Raw genomic sequence first — 22,911 nt, 5'->3', positions numbered from 1 at the left:
TTACATACAGTCGAACCCGACTATATCGAACCCGTTTACATCGAATTATTCCATATATCGAACAATTCCTGGACACGGTATAGTTACAATGAGTATATATAGCAAAAATTACGCTTACATCGAACAAAACTAGTAGCGACTCCCGATATATCGAACCTCAAGCGGCGGACGGAAAGTGCCCCCGGAAGTTGGCTTTCCCTCACGGTGACGGGAAAAACCGGCGGCGCGGCTCCATCCAACCGCTCTCCCTACGTGACCGCGCTACCTCGGAGCCGCCGACACCCCCCTACAAAAAATGATCCTGGCCCGCCCGCAGTGCTTGCTCAGACAGCCAATCAGAGGCTCTTCTGGCCTCGTCGTGCAAGATGGCGAAAGTGCGAGTTGTCTCGCAGCTTATCTGATTCATTGTGTGCGCCTTCTCCCGCAGTGTTGCCGTGATGAAGCGGCAGAATTCGCCTTTCGTCGTGAAGCTCGAAATCATAAATCGGGTCGAATGCGGTGACAAGTCGGATGTTCCCGCAACGTACAAGATACCGAGGTGCAATCTCGGCACGATCTTGAAGGGGGAAATTAGGGCTAAAGCAGTCTAACTCGCGACCCGGTGATCGTAGTGCCCGTGGCGCCCGACGCGTACGCCCGGCCGTGTGCGAGTGGTTCATCCAAACTAGCTTCAGCCGTACCGACTTCCGCGTGCTTGGTGATGACTGTAAACTTTGATTAATGCGACGAAGCCGTTGCCGTTGTTGCCGAAGTTTGGAGCGAGCTGTCAGAATTTCCGGAAGCTGTTGACGAATCAACGGTGGACGAGTTTGTGAGCGCAAATGATGGTGTCGCGACCACGGGAGAGCCCGGAAACGAAGACTACATTGCCGACATCGTGCCGAGCACAAGTGAAAATGGGCACAACGAGGAAAGCAACGACCGTCTTTGGCCCACATCCTACGAAGTGATTGGTGCGCTCGCACTAGTCCGGTGCTTCTGCGCGAATGCGGAATGTTGCGGCCTCAGCTACTCCGACTCCTTAAACAAAGTGGGAAAAGTGCGTGCCTCGCACGCAGCGAAATTGGCCAAGCAGAAGAAAACGCAGGGATATTTCGTGCGAAACTAGTTTCATCAATAAAGTGATTTTATAAATGGTATGTGCTTTTATGACATCCAATTATTTAGCAGGCTTATATCGAATTATGCTCTATGTCGAACTGATAAGCGTTTTTTGGCGAGTTCGATATAGCCGGGTTCGAATGTATTGCCCAAATGACTGCAAGACGCTCTTTCTCGGTTGCCGAGTAGTTTGCCTCTGCTTTCGAGAGCTTACGGCTGGCATAAGCTATTACTTTTTCCTGGCCGTTCTTTTAATGTACTAGTATGGCACCGAGGACGACGTTACTCGCATCGGTAAGAACTTCAGTGTCGGTTGTCTCACCAAAATGGGCAAGGACTAGAGAAGCTTGCAGGCGTTTCCTTAACTCGTCAAAGGCGTCTTGTAGTTGGTTTTCCCACATGAAATGTTGATCTTCTCTTGTTAGTATTAAGGGGCTCAGCAATCTTTGAAAAGTTTTCCAGAAATCTTCAGTAGTATGCGCATAAACCCAAAAGAAGTCGCACTCCCTTTTTGTCTGTGGGTGTCGAGAACCTCGCAACAGCTGCTGTCTTTTCGGGATCTGGCTGAACACCTTCAGCACTGATGACGTGTCCGAGAAACCGAAGTTCATCGAAGCCGAATTGACAATATGTACTCGCTTCATATGTAATTACGGTTTAAAGGTAGTCGCGAAGATTTCCCCACCCAGACCCATTGAACCCCATGTATTGGCTGACCGCTTAAGGGGGGACACGGCTCTTTGCGGCGAAAAAATCGCGAAAAAATCGATTTTATGAAAACGAAATTTTCGATATCTACAGCTAATATTCCTTTAATTCACCAAGTTTCGAATCTCAGGGAAGAGTATTTCGTCCGCAATATCAATTTGTAACATCACTGTGAGCTGAATTCCGCGCAAAAACAGCCCTTTTTATCGCGGCGCGTAGCTCATTTTCTACGCGCGCGATCGCAGCCATCTTGGTCTTGTTCGAAAGAGGAGCCTTCCTTCTTTAATTTCCCGCCAAAAGTGACTCCGTCGGTACGCCAGTGACGTTGAAATCCGGGGAGCAAAAAAGCTCGAACGCGCGATACGATTCGTTGACTAGCGCACGTGACCAAAAACGCGTGCTGTGGTTGGCTGCGCGAGGTTCCCATCGTCTGCTCCACTCCGCAGGCGACGCGACTGCGCATCTCGTAGGTTTGTTGGCACATGCCCAAGGATGTCCGATCCACCGGGAAAGTTCGTCACGAGGCACAAGTTCGGCAGAAAGAAGAAGCGATCAGCTTATAACTTTCAAAAGCGCTCCATTCCTTCTAAAAGCATCGAGAGTAGCTCGCCGCCAACCGCAAATGATGCCGAAGTAGGCCTAGCCAGCTCACAAATGAGTGAAATCGTTACGGACAGCGGCTGCGTTCGGCGTGACACTGCAATGTTGCAACGTGCGGATTTGTTGCAGAGGGAGATGAATGCTCAAAAAAACTTCGAGTTCTTGCGTCAACGCCAGCAACAACGCGGGTATTGGATTTGCTCACTCGCGCCGACGGCGTTGCAGCCGCGCCAGTCGACGCCGAGGCAGGCTTCGCTTTCCTCAGTAGGACTCCGTGAACGGACTGATGTCGTCAAGTGCAAGGTGTGCGGCGGCAGCGTCGCAGTAGGCAAAAGCGAACGGTAATCTGGCCTCGCCATAAAGATCGTTATCACGTGCGCGTGTTGCGGCGATATCGCGTCGGCATGGAGCTCGACCCGCGTGAGCAACCTTGCCGCGCGCGCGATGCAAGCCACCGGGAATCGGCGGACGGCGCTAAACGATGTTTTTGCCGCATTTGGGTGGCCGTGGTCAGAGCGACTACATTCCTGGTGGCTTTTAGCCACTTTCACTGCAAAATAATGCAAAATTATTTCTGTACTTTTGATTAAAAGTGAATGTATTCCTTTTTTTCTCGTTTTCTCAAAACACCGACTTTTCACTTGTACACGATGTAGGGTCAGATTTTGGAATTTCTGCTTTAAAAATTTTCATTTCTGCTTTAGATCAGACAGTAGGGTAGCCACAATTCGAACAGTAAAGATTGAATTGCTATAGAATTACTAGTATTTAATATATCAAAATAGTATTCCTACCATTATGTTCCTTATGTTTTCTAGTACCCAGGCACGTGCCAATACGAATTTCGTAGCGCATTTTCCCCCTATTTCTGCAAATTATGAACAATGAATTTCATTTATCTTCAGAACTAAATTGCCTATTGGAAAAATAATTACATATTTGAAATCAGCACAAAGGTCTTAACAAGAATGGAAAGTTTCATGAATATTGATGGAAAACATCATGAACATTATTTGAATTAGTGTCCCCCCTTGAAGAAGCGAAAGTTTCATTCTTGCCTGGTTGGACCCCTGTATCATCCTTGATCAATTTAGTATTCAAGCATTTGCCGTAATCACCATGAACATGTCCTGAAATGTTTTTTCTCGTTTTCTCAAAACTACATTTTTGATGGTAGTGTAGTTTTGGAGTGACGATATCTCTGGTTCTACTCATCTTATTGCAATAATTCTTTTTTCGTCAGAAAGGTGGACAAAATGGGAGTGCAGTAGGCCTAAAATGTGAACAAATATCATTACAGAAATTTTGAAAAAGTAATAATTTCTTCAGGGTTACACTAATGCCTTCTGCTTACAAAAGTTTGACATGCTGTAACTTCGGCATAAATCAGTTTAGAACATTCATTCTTGTAGCACTGCAACCTCTGATCATTCAACATTATTTTGATGTGCCAGTCTCCTTCATTAACAGCCAGCATTGTAGAGAGAACTTGCCTCCAAATTAGTCCATACAAAAAAACATGAATTGCTTATATTTTGAAAAGTACTTGTTGCATGGGAATACCAACTGAATATTTGAAATCAGCATGTCAAAATACATAAGTGATGGAAGTTTTATCAAATTGTGGCTACAAATAAAAAATGAAAATTTAAGTGGGGTGTCCCCCCTTAAGCAGTAGTCGCTCAGTGCCCACCAAATGGTTAGTGCATACTATTTTCTTTCTTTTTCTACACGCACAGACACAAAATCGGCAAAATCTAATGTGCGTAGATGTTCGATTCTCGAGTTGCTACACCCAGACAACAGCCGCCAGTGATAGTGACGTTAAAACATGGGCACCATGATGCATTTCCTGTTGATAGAGCTGTTTCCCATTGCAGCGCACAAAAGCACGGCCTTCGAGATTGGCTTCCTGTGGCACGAAGAAGCTGCCGAACCCAATCCAATTCAACTAAATTTGTAACTACACAGAAGCACATTTTTGTTTTAAATGCGTAGGCATTCTATGCTTGCCCAACGAGAAAAATGTCCCTCCATCCGTCCTTGACGACCGCTTTCAAGATAAAGCCCACAGTGGCGAGCGATTGTACCTTCAAGTTGCCTGTCGCTTCAATGCTAAGAAGGTGGCGAGAACACAGCGCTCGCGAAGCTCTCGGCACAAGCCACAACCTGCCCCCTTTCGCAATTGCTTTCAACATGTGGGCCCACACGTCTGTCTTTAGCGCGCAGCGGCGGAAATGCAGGGTGGACAGGTATTAGTAGCCAGCACTCTCTGTCCACATCGCAGATCATTTTCAACATACGGTCTGCACGGTCATGCCATAACGCAGGCACCACCGGCGTGCATTTGATCACGGTTCATACTGGTTCGACGCGGATGGATAAGGCGCTAGAGCGATAACGGCTTATAATGATCAGAACATCATCAGCACACCGGGCGCCGCCACATGAAGTACTTAGCTTGCGTCATCAATGCACCTTGCACTGCCGTCCGCACCAGTTCGTGTCGCCGCAGCGCTGTCGTTTGTACTGGCCTGATCAAGTTTCATAACATTGATAATGACACTGGGCTGTGTGGAGATGAGCAAGTGGCACAACGATTACACATACTTAGAGAACTCCCTGAGAACTTCCTGCATGAATTTTTTTTTGTCATTCCGCCAGTATGTTTGCGGTTGTACCGTTGTCGTGGTGTCTAACTGTCTCTGCTACAGCGTGTTGATGTTACCGTATTTACTTGAATCTAGGCCGACACCGATTCTAAGCCAACCCCCTAAAGTCCGAAGCCAACAAAAAAAGCGAGGACAGCGTTCACAAAATGCAAACAGCATTTACTGAATCTGAACGTGAACAGCTCATTCAACGTCATCGTTGCTGCTAGATTCATCGCTGTGTTCCTTGTCACTGTCACGTTCAAACAGTACACTATCTTCGGTACCGTCAAGCGCATTAGATGTGCTGAACTTTTTAAAGGCGCGCATGATCAAAGCACCTGGGATGTCGTCCCACGCTGCAGCTACCCAAGCGATGCACGTTTGATGCAGCCCGCTGCCGTTAGCATGTGGTCTTCGTCAGCCAACCAGTCCGTGTAATATTTCTGCAGACGATTCTTGAAAGGTTTGTTGATGCAGACATCAGAGAGATTTAGTGTAGGGAACGCAAGCGGCTTGCGTATGCAAGAACTAGGGGCGACGGTACTGCGCATGCGCAGACCGCTACATCCACTTGCGTCCTTGGGTTGTTGGGGCGGCCGAAAACATCGCTGCCCCTAAGCAGTCACGTTACCCACGTGACTCTCGCGGTGTGCGAGAACGTAAGAGCAGCTAGCGGGTGGATAATCTTATAACTTTTTCATCAAGTGTCGACAGACGTCGTTTTTATATATATTTGAGAGGTTTAGTGTGTCCTGTATTCGGATAAACGCAGTTGGGGCGTTGGAGCGGGGAGTAAACGGCAGTGGCCTGCATGGTGCATCCACCTGGTGGTGCAAAACTCAAACGGACAAAAGCAGCAAATATTGCTGTAACCAAGTATATTCTACTTAGCTGCTGGTGTAAATTTTTGGCACTGGCATAATCGTGTTGCTGCCAAACATTTACGCCTGCAGCAGAGTAAAATGCACATGGTTACTGCAATATTATCTGTTTTCGTCTGAGCTTTGCGCCACCAGGTGGCTGCACCATGCAGGCCGCTCCTGTTTACGGCTCCGCCCCAACGCCCCAACCTGCTCCGCCTGCATTTGCCCGAATACCGGACACGCTAAACCTCCCTATTAACTGCTTTTAATAAGAATAATTTTATGTGCTTAACTTCATATGCTTGATTTTATGTTTTAAAAAATGATAACGCAGCAAAGATCAGACATTGATGGCGCTGCGAGTGCATGCGACCTCACTATGGCTTGCGTTTGGGGCCGCTAACCTATAGCGTGTTTCTGCTTGCGTATGCAAACGTACCCAAGCGCTAGGGGCCCCAACGCCTTGCGTCCCTTAAACTAAAACTTTGTATCAAGTGGCTGCAACTGGCCCATCATGCCACCCGGTATGACAGCGAGGTCCGTGTTCACTTGGGCGAGCGCAGCCTTCACATTGTCGGTCAAGTGACCACGGTCAGAGTCAACGACAAGGAGCGAGTTCTTTGTCAAAAGGGCTCCTGGACGCCGTCGCCACACAACCTTAACCCACTCTTCCACCATCGCACCCGTCAGCCACCCGTTCTTATTGCCCGCACAATGACATTTCTTGGAAAACTTTCTCAAGAAGGCAGTGTCTTCCCTTTAAATATCATATAAGGAGGGAGTTTATGTCCATCAGCTGTGCAGCACAGCATCGCAGTTGCGCGCTGCTTCTCGTAGCCCCCAGAGCACACCTTATCCTCCTTGGAACCCTTTTCATTCACGGTGTGCGCCACTGGCATATCAAAATACACAGCCGTCTGGTTAGCATTGCCGATTTGCTCAAGGTTGTAATCTGCCGCTTCTCTCTTTCGCAGCACGTAGCGATGCAAAGCTATCACCTTTCCTTTGAAATCGCTTGGCAAATTTCTGGGTGATTGAAGTGCAAGATTGGAGGCTGAAGCTGAAGCGCTTCATGAATTTCTGAAGCCAGTTCCGGCTGGCTTTGAAATCCTTTGGCGTTAGGCCTCGCTCCCTCGAAAGTTCCCTAGCTTTCGCTTGGAGCACTTCTGTTGTCACTGGAAAGGCAGCTGCTTTCTGTGTCCAAACAAAGTCGGCCAAAACTGTCTCCACTTCGTGGTGACGGCCTTTCTTTGGTCTGCTAAATGTCATCCTTGTTGCGGTGCAAGCAAAAAGCTGCTGTCGTCCCCTCCAACGACTGACGTTTTTCTCGTCGATGCCGAAGACCTGCCCGGCTTGAAGGTTCGACGATGCCTCTGCGGCTATCAACTTTTCGCTTGAAAGAGGCACTGCAGTGGCATCTCCTGCTTGGTGCCATCGCGGTAACACCACGCAGCACACCGATACGGCCGACACGACACACGTCAAAATGACGACCTCGCTTGTGTATGGTTGGCTACTGGCACGGCTAGTAGTGGCTGCGGTGCTGACTTTTCTAGATGGCGCTAGCTATGCACCATATTTAGCACTTTCAATGAAAAACTGGCGCATTTTTTTTAAAACCCTCGAATCTAAGCCGACCCTACAGTTTGGAATATGATTATTTGAAAAAGACTATCGGCCTAGATTTGAATAACTACAGTATCAAGACGTCCACATTGTTATATTTGCGGAATTCTTGGATAGCAGCACTGTTGCCACCATTGCACCTTGCCAATCTTCAGCAAAAGTGATAACAACAACAACGATGTGAAAGTGGATGATGGCCCTTCATTATCTGATGTGGCGCACACTTTGAGCGTCATGCGACCTTTTGCAGAGAAGCGGGGCCTCGTGGACAAACTCGCTCGTGGTCTTACCCAATTCGAAGGTATCGTGGCAAGGCCCCCACAGTGGCAAGTGAAGATTGTAGATTTTTCGCTGCCTAACCATGAATAAAGCCTGCCTGAGTGTGTGCGTTTGAGAGCATTGTGACAGTTATTTTCCGGCCGGTAAGTAGCTTCTAAACTGGCATTGGCGATTAATCTGTACATCGTTTAGTGCATACCTAAACGTCGATCCCGGCCAATTATGTATTAATGAGGTTTGACTGTATTTTGATTTGCTAGATATCTACGTTACTAATAGCTTCCGAAATTATTGTTATGCAATGCTACGAGCCTCCCGGGAATGTGCAGCCCTGTATTTCTGGCCCAGAATTTGTAAGCATTAAATTTTATGAGAAGTTTTCTGCTATTCAATTCCCTATTAGTCTTTTCTTTAATGGATTTGAAATTCTATTCTATTCAGTATTTGCACATGCCTAGTAAAAAAGATAATTTTTGCTACAAAGAGCAATTACCTGGAAAAATGCACACTGACACTGACAGCCCTAGCCTGCCGAGTTGAATGCAGCCCTTCCTCACCTGGTGCTGTAGGATTTTGATTCGATGCCATGCAGGGTGTCCTGCAGAGAGCTTATCAGAATCTTGCAGCGGTCATCGTTGGCCACCTTTGACTGCTTGATGAGCGAAATGGCAGTCACCAGAGTCTCAATGGCACTGGCAAATTCACCTGCAACAAGGCATGACCAGTATTGTAAACTATTTGGTTTCTGACGAGTATTGCACAAATGATTATAACCTGTATGTTAATTTGACAACTTGTGGCCAATGCATTTTGCTGCAACATAACAGTGAACAAAATTTGTGCAACCTAATGGATATCAAAGGCTTGGAGCAGCAATGATTTCGACAATCAAGGTACATATACAGCTGTCCAAGCACCAGAAGAGATTCAAATAATGGGACCTCTCAGCTATGAGGAAAGAGAGGCTTTAACAAAGAGCCATCGCAACAATACTTGACAATCTGCTAGTGTGTTCCCAACTTCCCCACTCAAAACAGACATTCGGCACTTCAAGGATGGCCAAAAGGCGGAAAATCACTTGCCTGTGCTGGCGTCTGCCACAGCACGGGCAATGGCACTGCTTGACACTGTCCTGTTCCTGGACATGATCTCTTCAAACTCGGACTCATTGATGGGAGGATTCAGCGGGTCTTGCCTACACATGTTGGACCAAAAAAAGAAAGCACAGCAAATGACAGGCTGCCCCATGAGTGCACAGTTTGTATGCGGCTTGGCCTGACAGGCAAACACACAAAGAACTGATGGCTTAATGCAGCTGCTACTGACGATGCAGTGTTTCGGTTGAGCCATGCTTTCCTAACCTTTGACACACAATACAGCCTCAGAAGCCAGCAGCAACGAAATTTTGGATGCTACAAAATGCTTAGTTTCAGGTAGAAATTTTATATTTGAAACTCGAGTGGATGGATCACAATATGCTCACAAAAATGGACATTTTTGATACTGAAACAGCAAAAGACTCCACCATTAGCACTTGCCAGATGTTACACATGCAACGACGTCTCAGCATGAGCTCCAATATTAAGCAGCACCTGCAGCTGCCCATGGCATGCTGAAAAATCTCGGAGGCGATGTGCTGGGACTCGAATGATAGCAGCTAACCATCAGTTGCATGTGCTAAAAAAGACTGCATCGCAGACAACTGATTTTGCTGGACTGCAGTGATGTTGACAAAAAAATTACACAATTACCAGACCTGCAGCTTTGCGAAGACTGAAGCTGCTTCAGTAGTATAGAAGCTACTGATTGGATTGGATTGGAAAAACTTTAATAGGAGTCCTGCAGGACGCACGTCAGCGCACAGTGGGCTACTGATCTGTTAACATGTTAACAGGCTACTGATCTGTTAACAATTTAGCTAAAGAGAAATTTCGTTGCAGTTCACCTTCCATGTGACCCCACACACATCAGGCAAGCATGCAGCTACACGCAAAGAAAACATCCCTTAAAAGACCTAACTTCGGCGTAAGACTCCACTTTAGCAGTGCTTGCAGAATGCAAACAGCAATTAAACGCAGCTTTGCCATGAAGACATATGAGGACCAATTTCTCAGAACTGCATTGTTCCTAGGCCTGGCAAAGGCCACGTTTTCTAATGATTTACTTTACATGTATAGAATGCATACTTGCCCTTGAGATTGGCCTGGACGCTGTCCTGCTATTACGGTTGAGATCGCTCTTGGCATTATAGATAAGAACAATGGTAAACGAAATATATCTTTAGAACAGTCCCTTAACACTTTACTTTGCTTAGTTCATTCAGATTCAAGCCACCAAACTACACTTAACTCTTCTTGTGTTACCTCATCTATAGGGCCAAGTAGAAACCACTCAATGTGAAGCACATTATTACGACATATGAATCCAATTCATTGAAGCTTGCATTTCATTTTCTGTTAAAGACGAAACCGAAAAGGCTCATCAAGAACCAAGATTAAAATTAATGAATTTAAAGCCACAGCCTCTCTTAAATATATGGAACAGTGTTGACCATATGCATGCCACACAAATTGATCTGCTGAACTCCACCTGTCAATTTAATTTAACAAAATTACCAGGTTCATTAAATGATTTATAAGCTGCTGCTGCACTGTTCTGTCTTTCCTTGCCATGCAGCTGCAGAACTGCCAACCCGTGAACATTAAAATTTGCTAACATCCTGAAAACACAGCACTGGAAGGGCGAGTAGCATGGATTTTTAAGAAAACCGCCCCGAGCACAGACCTTTGGCTGGATAATCAGACTTCATCAATGATTTACCTTTAAACACAGCACACAAAAAGTAGCAAACTTCAAAAAGTGCCAACTAACAACACTGTTTTAATATCGTAGTGACTTTTTCAGCGTCTCTGTTGCAGCCACTTTAGCCTGCTTCTGAAATTTGAGAAGACTTGTTTGAAGCAAGCAATCTGAACAGAGTTTAATTTCTGTAAAACTTGATGCAACATTCGTACAAACATAGAATGAGCTTGAATTCATAAACTTTACGAGAAATTTGGGACACTTGGTAGCTATGCAGCCGTGACGAGACACTAAAAACATCTTTTATTTTGATGCATGGGACTTCCTGCTGTGAGACACCAGTAGTAAGTCAGTGCTGTTGGCAGACTCAGCAGCCAAAAGTTCACCCTAGTGTGCTTCAATGCATGCATCAAACCACGACAAGTATAGAACAATTAATTCCTTCATCTTCTGGCTAGTTAGCGAGGGTGCAAGCCCGTACATATGCTGCAAGCATGCTGTTAGTAGTGACAAGGCCAGCCAACCAAAAGCCAGGTTAGTAAGCACACAGGAAAAAGCAGTTGTAGCATATATACTTGTTGGCCGAAAAGACTTGCTTCTTCATGTCACGTCTGTCATGCTGCTCTCTAGTGTGCCTGAAAGAGCGTGACCCAGGGACGTCACAACCCCCCAACCCCACTTTTGTGAACACAATGGGAAACAAACTTCAGAAACTTCCCTGGATATCAGAAAACGTTAAATATCGCACTTTTTATTTGATTTTCTAGAAGCTTCAATGCCAAATGAGCGTTACCTTGCCTTCCCTTCCAGAAATATTAAATCCTGAGATGGGGCCAATAAATTTTCTAACTGAATCGAGTGTCGCGAAGTATTTTTCTTTCACCTTTTGGGTACATGTAGCTATGGATGCGGAGCGCAATATTTTAAGCCTAGTAAAAAGTACTTATTCTTTGCTGCAGCATATCTGTCATGTAAGCCTGCATTGTTGCCTGTGAGGCGCAGCATTTACTTTGCGATTTCCAGATTCTCACAGCTGTCTTGGAGACAGTTTCAAGTATTCTGTTGTTGATATTACATGGTCTTAACGAAAGTAAACTGGAATGGGGTAGGGGAATACTTCAATAAACCTATAATAGGCTAAGACAAAAAAAGTGACACCCTCATGAGCACTTAGTAGCACCATTTATCTTGCTAACACTGTTGATATCACCCAACAAAGTCAGCAGGCCACTTACCGTATTACAATTTATTTCCTTAAATTTTTAGAGCTTAGATGGGTACAGTCAATCTCCTTATTTGACCAAGGCTTCAGTGCAATACGCCTTTGTTAGGAACATTACTTTCTTGCTCATAACATGCAAGTTGTTGCACATAGACACTTTGAACCGCACAGTTCGTACTACCAACAAACTGTCCAGTCATTTGAGCGTGTTTAAAAAACAGCTTGCAACTCGAACTGGTATACAGGAAAATGCATCAACATACTATCATACTTTTTATTGCCATTCCTCGTTTAACGCACCCCGCCTCGACCGACTTTCCTGCTGCTCATATTAAGGCCTACAATCTCGGAGCCTGTATTGTATAATCAGGCTCCGGACTTACCCATTCCAGCTGTAGCTTCTAAAGAAAAACAAAAACAGAAAGCTTAACTTTACTTTCGGGTGCCATGTGCAATTGCACTGAAATTCATGCCCTGCTCTTGAAGCTCCGCAACGCCAGATACGGCAAAGATGTGGCCGGCAAAAAAAGCAATGGCTGTTTTACATGCAAGTGTATCACATGCAAGTGGCAAGCAGCATTGTTTGCACCTCTCTTTCAGCAACGTGCGCGCACCTTTGATGAAGCTGGTACCAGCTTATTGGCACAACGAATTTAACTGGCACTAACTTGAAAGGCACTAGTAAAGCATATTGGGGCAAGCTTGATAGGTACTGTAGTCGACCCCATTTATAACCATTTATCCGTTACGACGACCACATTTGACTGCATGTGCAAGGGCACTCCCCATAAGGAGGTCCCCAATTTTTTGGGGACGTAGATAAACTGTTAATATGGTGGTTGGCCACACTGTTGTGGGTGGCGTTTCTTCCACTCCCCAAAAAACATGCGCGTGCTTCGCTCGGATGCTCAGTCTTGGCTTGGCAGCCATTGAAAATGGAGCTGCCGTTGAACGCAAGCACCAAGTGCAAAGTTCGTGCAGTTATTCGATTTTTCAATGCAAAAGGCAATCAACTGTGGTAGAAAGTCATCACCAATTGACACAAGTGCATGGATAGTCGTGAATGGATGCCAAGAATGTTAAGCAAGAGGTGCAGAGTTTACAGCTGGTCATACTGAAATTCACAACAAAGATAAGAGCGGTAGGCTGTCAATTCCCGATGAGACAGTCGCGAAGGTTGCGAAAATCGTGTGAAGATCGGAGGATCACTCTGGATGCTCTCTGCATTTTGGTTTCTGAGGTTTCCTGAAGCACCATCTACAGGACTTAAGCAGAAAAGCTGCAACATCGGAAGGTGTAGGCACAATGAGTACCGCGTATGCTCACAGAAGACTACAAACGGCAATGAGTTTATTCTTCCAGTGAATTTCACCACCGATATTCAGGCGAAAAGGACAACTTCTTGGACTCGATTGTCACATTACTTCACACCTGAGACAAAGCAACAGTCGTGCGAGTGACGGAATCCTTCTTCGCCCAAGCTGCGAAAATTCAAACACAGTTTGCCGGTAAAGTAATGGCAACTGTATTTTGCGACTGGAAGGGGGGGTACTGTTGGTCGGCTTTCTGCCAGCTGGGGCAACAATAAAGGCTGACAGGTACTGTCAAACACCGAAAAAACTCAGCAGGGCAATTCAGAATTGGAGAAGAGGATGTAATGTTGAGCAAGGGTGTAAGCATTCTCCATGACAATGCCCGCCCACATACCATCCGTCAAACTGTTGATCTCCTGCAAAACTTTGGTTGAAACGTTATCACCCACCCTTGGCACGGAGCAATTACCACCTGTTCAAGTTGAAGGAACATTTGTCTGGACGGCGGTTGTGGTCTGACGACAAAGTGAAAGATGAAGTTCAACACTTACTGAAGGACATGGCAGCGAGCTGGTATGACATGGGCATTGTAAAACTGCCGCAGCATCTACAAAAGTATCTAGACCGAAATGGTGATTATGTAGAAAAATAAAGCACTCTTCAACCTTTAAAATAATGTAACTATTTTCTAAATAAAATGTTGCTTGTGTATCTAAAAATATTGGAGACCTTACTTTTGGGATTGCCCTTGTATATATGATTTTCAGATCCTGCTTATTGAAACTGTGCGCACATATAATGAACCTTTTTAACAGTGCCATAATGTTACACTGGATACTTCAAAATTGGGTGCAGTAAAAGGAAGGCACATGCAAAGTTCTGAAGCACGAAAATGCGACTGAACTGGGCGCACGACAGTGTGCTCCCTGCTCCAGCGACGAAGGTACGACTGCCGAGATGAGTGAGCGCTACGTGTGAATTTCAGAAGCCGTGAGGAACGTTACTTGTTTTCAACTCATTCAACCATACTTTCAAGGTGTCTCCAGCATACTTCAGGGCGAGGCAGAACGGCGGCCGCGGCCTCCGGGATAGCATGCAGCAGTGTTATCACAGAGGACACGAAGACAGCGCTTTAGTTCCCGCCAAGGTCTCTGTGCGGCACCGCGTGCAATCTTGGGAGGTCAAAATAGCGGCACTCCTATTTATAGCCAGTGGACCTTACTACTCCGTTATCAGGAGTTTGCAGTTCCGACGTTTTGTTTACGTTGTTAGCCATAAATGTAGCGAAAGAATTCTACCTTTTGAACTCCGTACTTTTTCGACCGAAATTATACAAAAAGTAACTTTGTGCCTCTCGGTGCAAAAGTGGCTGACGCTGCAGCCGTAACGGCAAGACCTTCGCAAGATATTGGCATGCCACAGCAGTTTCCACTTCCAGCCAACTGAAATACTTCCCTATCGTATTAAGAATCCCCTCCTGTCCCACTGACAGTGAAATATATAACAAGCTCTCCAAGAAAAAAATGGTGGTGGCTGCACATGTAGTTTTGAAATGGCAGGTGGTCAGAAGTGGCCGGGCGCCGTTTTGAAACTGCTACGCTGCTGCATTTCATTCTATATATGACGTTTTTAAGGGAAACTTTCAGCTACATAAGTTCGTGTTGGCAACAAAACACGAGGTACTAAAAATACAATTTTTGGACCCAAGTGGCATCGAATCGTAACTGCTGCTACCAACTTCAGCATCGTTAAATTTTCTGTGTTTTGAAGGGCAAGTCCACATATAACAAACTACCGATACAACAATCACTTTTCAGGGAACTACAGAGTGCGTTATAAATGGGTTCACCTCTATATCACGCTTTTAGAATGCTGATTATGCCAGCCTTGTTGATATAGGAACCTTAAGGCACCAAAGTTTTTTTTTTTTTTTTTACAGTGCCTGATAAGGCCTACTTATGTATTTGTAGATTAAGGAGGGTCATTCTGCATGCGATACCAAGAAATTAGTTCACCTCAAGACTTTCGGGAACTACAGAACAAAAGTGCCAATGTTAAAATACTGTGAACTCCGTGGTCACATTAACGCAAATGACAGGGCGGCTCAACCAATAAATTTAAAAATGCACCAGAGAAAGCAGTGCTGGTCAATACAAAGGCAACAAAGAACATTCAATAAAAGCTCTCACAGTGCCGTGACAGCAGAGAGCTACAAGGTTTCATTTGCGCAGCAAGGCCGCAGCACTCTGCTGAACATCACAATTGAAAGATTACTGCAGCAGCCCGGAGGCATGACACAAATGAACAAATCACAACCAACACGGCTGCTCTTTAAAGGGTAATATGAAAAGCACACTTGCAGCGGCATGCTTCGAGGAGAAACACTGTTCAAATAAATTTGAACGTCGAGAAATAAACGTAACACTACCAGTGATACCACCTGCCTGCGTAGCACTACCAGTGCTAACTGCCAGCACACACTGAATACAATTAAACCTCGATATAACGAACTTCAATATAATGAAATTCTCGATATAACGAAGCATTCAACTTTTCACAGCCTCTTGTCCATAGAACACCATGTAATGAGAACAGAAGTGTATTTGTATGCAATTCCAATATAACGAAATTTCCCTTCAGCAGCAAAGGAATGCCGGGACAATAAATGGAAACTGCCGCGGACGCAGACGGTCAAATGATTAAATTACAGGCGACTGCTTACGAGTGCACCTCTCTAATTGCCCACAGTGCGACAAGAGAGCCGCGTCTTGGCTGTGGCTGCATGTGGCTGTAAGCGCTGCTGAGCGCATATGCAGCCGCGCACCCTGCTGTAGAGGTAATCTACCGCACGTGCAAAGAGTGGGCGTGCCGAGACCGCATGGCATCATGTAAGCTGTCCTACCGTGTGTTTAGTATCGAAGGTTGCGCAGTCTCACCCAGTAGAGCGAGAGGCAGACGAAGCATTCGCTTCCCGCTGCCGGCTAAGCTATCAGCTACGGGGGCGGATTGCACGCGAAAGTGTGTGTCCATCTTTGCTTAATTTGTACCGCCTATGTGAAGATATCGTTGACGCGGCATGGAACCGTATCTCTCATAGTCGACTCCCAAATCTATCAAAATGAATTGTTTTCTCACTGAAACTTGCTTTCTTCGATTGCCCGATTCCGAAAATTCTGCGGCCCCTTTCTATGCAAGAAAAATCGATCAGCAACAGCACTTATTTGCATAAAATGTCGAATTTCAATACAACGAAATTTTGATACAACAAAGCAAATTGCCGATTTTACCTACTTTGTTATATTGAGGTTTAACTGTACTAAGATAGAGGCCTAAAACAACACAGCTATAGCAGATTACTTCACCACCACAGCATGGCTTGTGGGCTGGTGGTTTACAATAAGCAGGCCCTCTTCAGCATTTCTTCTGGAGTTGCCACATTACCTAAAGTACCAGACTGCAGGGCCTGGAGCCACTTCATGCATCACAGAAATACAGGCATCCAGTTTTTTTAGGGGGGCACTACAGTAACCCCCAGATGCGCAGAACAAGTCAATTTAATTGCTGCAACCCCACTCCAGAATGTTTATGAGTCCATAAATTTGAGTACCTTGAGGGCATAGATGATGATGCAGGCAACATACTCCTGTTATGGAAGAATCGAAATAAAAAGAATTGAGGACGTAAACAATCACAGAAAGAAAGGGTTCTCATATAATACACCGAAATAGTACTACAGAGCCAGACATGCACTCAACAGCGTCATACCATGCAAGACAAATGTGTTGAAACAAAACCACAACAGCAAACTACCTGCCTTAGTCTTTTTTTTTTTGTAATAATCAGAATTTGTTCTGCAACACAATGCACTTGTACCTAACATTAGGAGTATGGGCTGAACTAAGCTAGGCGATGATTTCAAAGTACAAAAAAGCTTTTCCTCTGTTTATATATGCACTAGTGCATAGCTTGCAAATGCCCTTTTCATTCACAAAATGTCACTATCAACACCATCAGTACTGTAACCATTTTATACAGAGGTACCTTGTTATAAATTAGCAGACCTAACTGAAGCAGTAGAAATGGTCTTGCAATCCACGAAAGACTAGTACAGTCATACCTCGATATATCAAACACGGATATATCGAATTATTGCGTACATAGAACACTTTCTATATCACTGGGAAAATTGCATGCATTTTAAATTTTTTATTTCATATGGGGTCTGACGTAAAATGGATATATCGAACTCCACCACGCCAGACCACGCGCACTCTATTGACAGGCAGTGAGCTTTCCCACAACATCCTTGAAGATAGCGGTGGCGCAATGGGCGTTCCCAGCTGCTGCACACTATCGCTGCACACATCGATCCCACCGAGGGCGCCACTTGAACATAGCGGCGTACATACGCGGTGACTTAGCTAGTTCAACAATGTTCGACAATGTCATTGACGCAATGCATTTGCCGCACTGACACCTCCTCGGTACTGTGCTCTGCGCCTGCCGCGCCTCGCGAGGACTGGCGGTTTGCATCCACAAAGACGCGCGACAACGCACGCTCACTGGGCTCATTCATAGACACCACTTAATACTTTGCTATTAACAATGTTTCAAAATGCTTCGATTGACGGACGTGGATATCGCAGCAGAAGCAGCGGCCAAACGAAGACACTGCCGAAGTTGATCCTGCATGACGTTTTTTTAGGCTTGTAGCGCAGCTCAGAACGAGCAAAAAAGGAAAGTGGAAGGGGCAATGAATAGGAAAGAACAAAGTACCCCTTCCACCTTCCTTTCTTGCTCATTCTCAGCTGCGCTATAAGCCTAAAAAAAGTCATGACACACCAACTTGCCCAAACTGCCCCGCTGTTGGTCCTGCAAGTGCTGATGTTGCCCCGCTCCCAACGTCAACTAGGGCTGTAGCTGCTTTGGCCCTTCTACGCCACTACTGTGATGCAATAGAGGGCACCGGCCTATCACTTGTGGATTGTTTAGACTGTGTTGAGGAATCCATGTTTAAGCACACGGCTGCCAATAAGAAGCGGGCTATACTGGTGCAGTACTTTCAACCAAATAACTAATTTGTGTGAAGCATCAAGTGAGTATTTACTGCGCCACAATTGGGGCGCGACTGGAGATCGTTGTCCGGAGCGTGTTCTCGGTTGCAACGCGCGCCGACTTCGCACAGCTGACGAAGTCAGCGCGACCTAGGACAATTGCCCGCGGGGCAACCAAACACGTGCTCCGAACAACGATCCCCGATCGCACCTTTGGTTAATTGATTGATTTCAGTAGTTTTTGACTCGTTTTTTACGTGATTTTATATATCGAATTCTGGCTATATCGAACTATTTCGTGATCACTGCGCTGTTCGATATATCAAGGTTCGACTGTAGCATGCATCAAATGCATTTCCACCACCTTACAGAAATTAAACGCAGCAATATGCTTGATTTACAGAAACCTATCAGCCCACAAGGATCAACAGCTACATAACAGTGCTCTAATGTGCTTGCCTACAGCACAAAGGGGCAAGTACTAAGATACTGCACAGTGCCTGCCAAACTTGGGACGCAACTGCAGGCCCCAAAGAGACACCGAAGGCAAATATTAAGACAACCTGAAGTGGCAGATAAGTGCTCCAATTTTCCAAAATATCCCCATTACCAAAAGCGAAGCTTTTGTTAAAGTAAGAACTCAATTTTTGGCTTCTAGTTGCCAGTGTAGCACATGAAACGACCCCCATTTGTTGTAACTGACAGGAACTGTGTTCCTTCAGTCGCTATGTTCTTTGCGACTAAGCAATCTCTTGACATGAAAGCACTTGCAAGGTTCGAGAAAGGCTCATCTAACAGTCAAGTTTACTTTGATGTTTGCTTTTGATGCCACTTTTATCCGGCAGCACCCCATCAAGATTGCAGCTCTGATGGAACAACAATGGCTTCACACATCTGGTGAATACACGTGCCCATTGCTCCGGGCCAAGCAAGCGTACCCTCTGTTCCAAAATAGTGCAGCTCACTGCAGCTACTCGAAAGAGTAATTACCAGCATAGCTGCCTTGCACCTATGTTAGTAGCTTCTCATCCGATTTCTACGCAGAGCTTTTGTAACAGATGGGACACGGTACTTTTGTCAGTGGCCAAATTACTGGCCATTTGCTTAATGGAGAACCTTCAAGAAAGCTCCTGCTCCGCTAAGCAGTAAGCATCGCGAGAAATGCATAGTGACAAGGACAATTCATGAGCTAAGGTAACTAGTCTGCAGCTTCTTGCACAGTATGTTCAAAAAACAAGCAAAAAAAAAAAAAAAAGAAGTATGAACCCCAAGCAGAATTTGCTACTTGCCTCGGATCTACTGAATAAGGGTGGCTAGAGGACAGAGGAAACGGAAGGAAAAAAAGAAGAAAAAATAGCGATAAGAAGTACAACAAATCAAAGCTGAAGCAAAATGAAACAAAACAAAGGCAGGCAACAAGCAAGCAAAACAGAAAATGAATGGCCAAAGCCCAAGACATGGCAGTTATCGTATCAAAGCAACGATTAAAATAATAATATCCCGACCACAAGGCACACTTTCGATTGTGATCAAGCCCTATCAAGATCGAATTGCTCGACTGCGATTGGCTCCATTCAGCAGCTTGAGCAATAGCTTGAGCTTGAGCACTTGCAATAGAGAAATACAATTCTGATAGGGCTTCGAAATTGTCCCGTGTGAGTTGAGTATAATGAATGTGTCTGATTTTACAATATCATGGTGATCTACAAAAGCTTCAGATTTGTGTTCAGAAGGTTTTAGAGTACAACAGCACACAAACCATTATGCTTAATACAAAAGTGCTTTTGTGAATACAACAGTGCAAGGTGTGTTAAAATATTAGCTTTACTGTAAGAAACTGATAGCATTAACTTGGCGCCTTCAGATAAAGAATCACATCATAAAGTTCAATGTGTTCTAGTAACTTTCAGCTTTCCCATCTATAGCAAAAGCTTTGAACTCAGCTACAATAAATTTGGACCTTGTTTTGGTAAAAACAATAGCAAGCAATGAGTTGATGAGACAAGCGTACAGGGCCCTGAGAAAGAAACTGCTCTCTTGCAACGGTTCAGAGCTGCTCCTGGGCTGTAAAAACAGACCAGCAGAGGGGCCCGTGAACGACAATATAATGCCAGCTTCTCTTCTGTATGCCCTAGCCCAAATGTTAGGTTGAGAACAAGTGCTGGTTCGAACCAGTTAATGAATTCCCTGTCTTTTTTTAAGATATCAACTAACCAAGCGCTATTTCTGTGACTGAAGATCAGGTCACCTCCAAGGGTCACTTATCCCATATTAGAACGAAGCTATGAAAAACTAGCCAGCCATCTTCTTACACACACTATTTGCTGTTCTGTGTGCACACTGAAAACGTGTGAAGACATTTTTTGGGGGGAAAGGGGGGATAAGAGCTTTGAGAAGATGCCAACATACATAACCTTGTGAACTGTGCATGTCATTGATGTGATTACCGTATTCACTCGCATAATAAATGCACTTGCGCAATGAATGCAGCCCCCACTTTTTCAATCAAGAAGTGTGTTTTTTCTTTTTCTCGTATAATGATCACACCCTGAACTTGCTGCCGTGAAGCAGGAGAGACAGTACAATTTGGCATTTGATATGGCGTCTGGCGGACACGATTGTATCTGACTGGGTCCGATACCAAATCATCCCGTGTCTCCTACTTTTATTGCGATAGCAGTTACAGTCGCCGACAGATTTTTCAGACTCCAAAAACTCGGACATGCTCGATTATTCAATCTGCTTCGAAGCACTGCCATTCTCCCCATAGACCATAATGTATAAGAACTGCCGAAAGTTTGGACACCTTGCAACCTCTCGTCTGATTTTTCGGACACTCTTTGAGCCAACTCGATTGAGAGCACCATGCACAGACTGACCGGTGCATGGTTCGACTTGCTGAACGCCATTTTTGTTTTCAACGGAGCCTCCTTGCTGCCCCACGAAGTGGCGCTACTGCAAATCTCCGCTCATCATCATTGTTTGTGCCTGGTTCGTGGCCACAGCAGTTCCAGTCTCAGCTTAGTAAGCCATGTCAAGACAATCCAGCAGCTGATTTGTTTCTTTCTTCGTGCACGATGCTGCGAGTAGGCCACATTTTTCGTTTGTACGACTGGTGTCGGCGTGACGGCGTGGTGGTGTTTGCTTTGTGTGATGTGTCGAGGTTGCGGTGATCCAACGCGGCATACGGAAACATAGCGTCAAGTGTCTAATGGCGGCGACAGCGCCCGTGCAGACTGCGCTGGGGAATGCCGGCAAGCGGGTGCTGGGAGGCCTAAGATTTGTCGCATTCCGATGTGCTCGCTACTGACGACGAAAATGTTCTGCCGAGACCTGTGCAGTGACTGCTTTGTGATTCCGGACACAGTTTCATTTCACAGTTTCACAGGTGCCGATACTGCTGTACTGAGATGCGCAGAACTCGACGACGGCGAGACCATTCGTCAGGTTTCTGCTGTGCCGCAGGACGATGACTTCGAGTCGGAAGATGACGCACCATGTGCTACAGTGCCGTCGCATGCAGTGTGTGTACAAGCAGTGACTGTGCTTTCAGCCGCTTATAGTGACCGTACGACCCTCTCCGAGATTCAGGCTTATATGATTGCGCGTAAACGGAACAGCATGCAATGCTGCATTCATGATTTCTTCAAGCCTACTGCCGAGCCCGAATAAGTGCGTGGAAATAAAGATTTTTTTTTTTCTTAATCTGCTTTTTCGGACACCTGTTCATTCTGACATTTCCACAGTCCCCGTGAGGTCCGAATAGATGGTCGGCAGCTGTACATGGATGCTCCAGGTGCATTTTTGCCATCGTCAACATTTTCACCACGTGCCAAGTGCTGTAGTTGCAAGTGAAAGCACGCGAGGGAAGCCGACGATCATGGCTTAATCTCCTGCGCACAAGGGAGGAAAGCGGGAAGGAAACACGCAGTTTCCTGTCGCCCATATGGCGCCAGGGCTAGGGGAGGGAGTGGGGGGGGGGGGGCGCGGCATTTCACTCCGGCAGCAACTGCGCATTGCGCAGCCGCGGCACGCCCTATCTTGAAAGCGATCTGCATCAGGGGCCAAGTCTATGGCGGCTCATACCATTGTGCGTGCTGTGTTCTCGCCACTCAGTTTGCAAGTTTATACGGCTGACAAAACTACCATCCTTACTTCGTGTAGCTGTCTACACACTTGCTAGTGCAATCGAGGTGGCCACGAAAAAGAAAATTACTCAAAATTTTACCCCGCAACCCAACTTCACGCATATCTTTAGGGAAAAGAAGTGCGTTCATTATGCAAGTAAATAAAGTAACTTGATTGGCAGTTGCCCGAACAGTTCCAGGATTTCAGTTTTCCAAGCTGCTGGACAAGAGACCCTGAAGGTGCATCTGGCTCTGCCACTGAGCCCATCGGAGAAGCGAGCCATACATAGACCCTTCGTAACATTGAGTGAGCTTCTCTACGTGGCCCGAGAGCAATGTGGTGCAAGCACAGTACAATGATAGCAACATGGCATAGCTGGCAAGAGCTACATGCAAGCAATATAAAGAATGACTGTGCAGCTAAGACCTTTACAAGTACATTTGCCGACTAGCTTTTTTCGACACCCAATTTCCTAGACCTGATCAATTATACAGTAGACTTCCACTAATTCAGTTAATTCAATCCCGAATAAAGGTCCCGGCTGGCATCCATGCATTTCTA

At 45.6% G+C, this 22,911-nt stretch overlaps 1 protein-coding gene across 12 annotated transcripts in view; it reads right to left on the bottom strand.

Moving 5' to 3' along the window:
* Window positions 1–22,911, bottom strand: part of LOC126537500 (cleavage and polyadenylation specificity factor subunit 6-like) — a 62,867-nt gene that overhangs the window by 4,664 nt on the left and 35,292 nt on the right. For 7 of the 12 annotated variants that reach the window (XM_055074299.2, XM_055074298.2, XM_055074305.2 and 4 more), the window contains 5 exons: window positions 19,512–19,535; window positions 16,776–16,811; window positions 11,209–11,268; window positions 8,914–9,041; window positions 8,389–8,536 (listed from right to left, as the gene is read on the bottom strand). In XM_055074299.2, coding sequence (XP_054930274.1) covers window positions 8,389–8,536; window positions 8,914–9,041; window positions 11,209–11,268; window positions 16,776–16,811; window positions 19,512–19,535 — 396 coding nt within the window. The remainder of the gene's footprint in view (window positions 1–8,388; window positions 8,537–8,913; window positions 9,042–11,208; window positions 11,269–16,775; window positions 16,812–19,511; window positions 19,536–22,911) is intronic. The other 5 variants (XM_050184529.3, XM_055074306.2, XM_055074302.2 and 2 more) reach the window with 5 other exon arrangements.

Source organism: Dermacentor andersoni, chromosome 4 (genome assembly GCF_023375885.2).
Source record: "Dermacentor andersoni chromosome 4, qqDerAnde1_hic_scaffold, whole genome shotgun sequence".
In the NCBI taxonomy this organism is placed as follows: Eukaryota; Metazoa; Arthropoda; class Arachnida; order Ixodida; family Ixodidae; genus Dermacentor; species Dermacentor andersoni.
The sequence above is the reverse complement of the archived record's forward strand: the minus strand, read 5'-3'. Positions and strand labels throughout refer to the sequence as shown.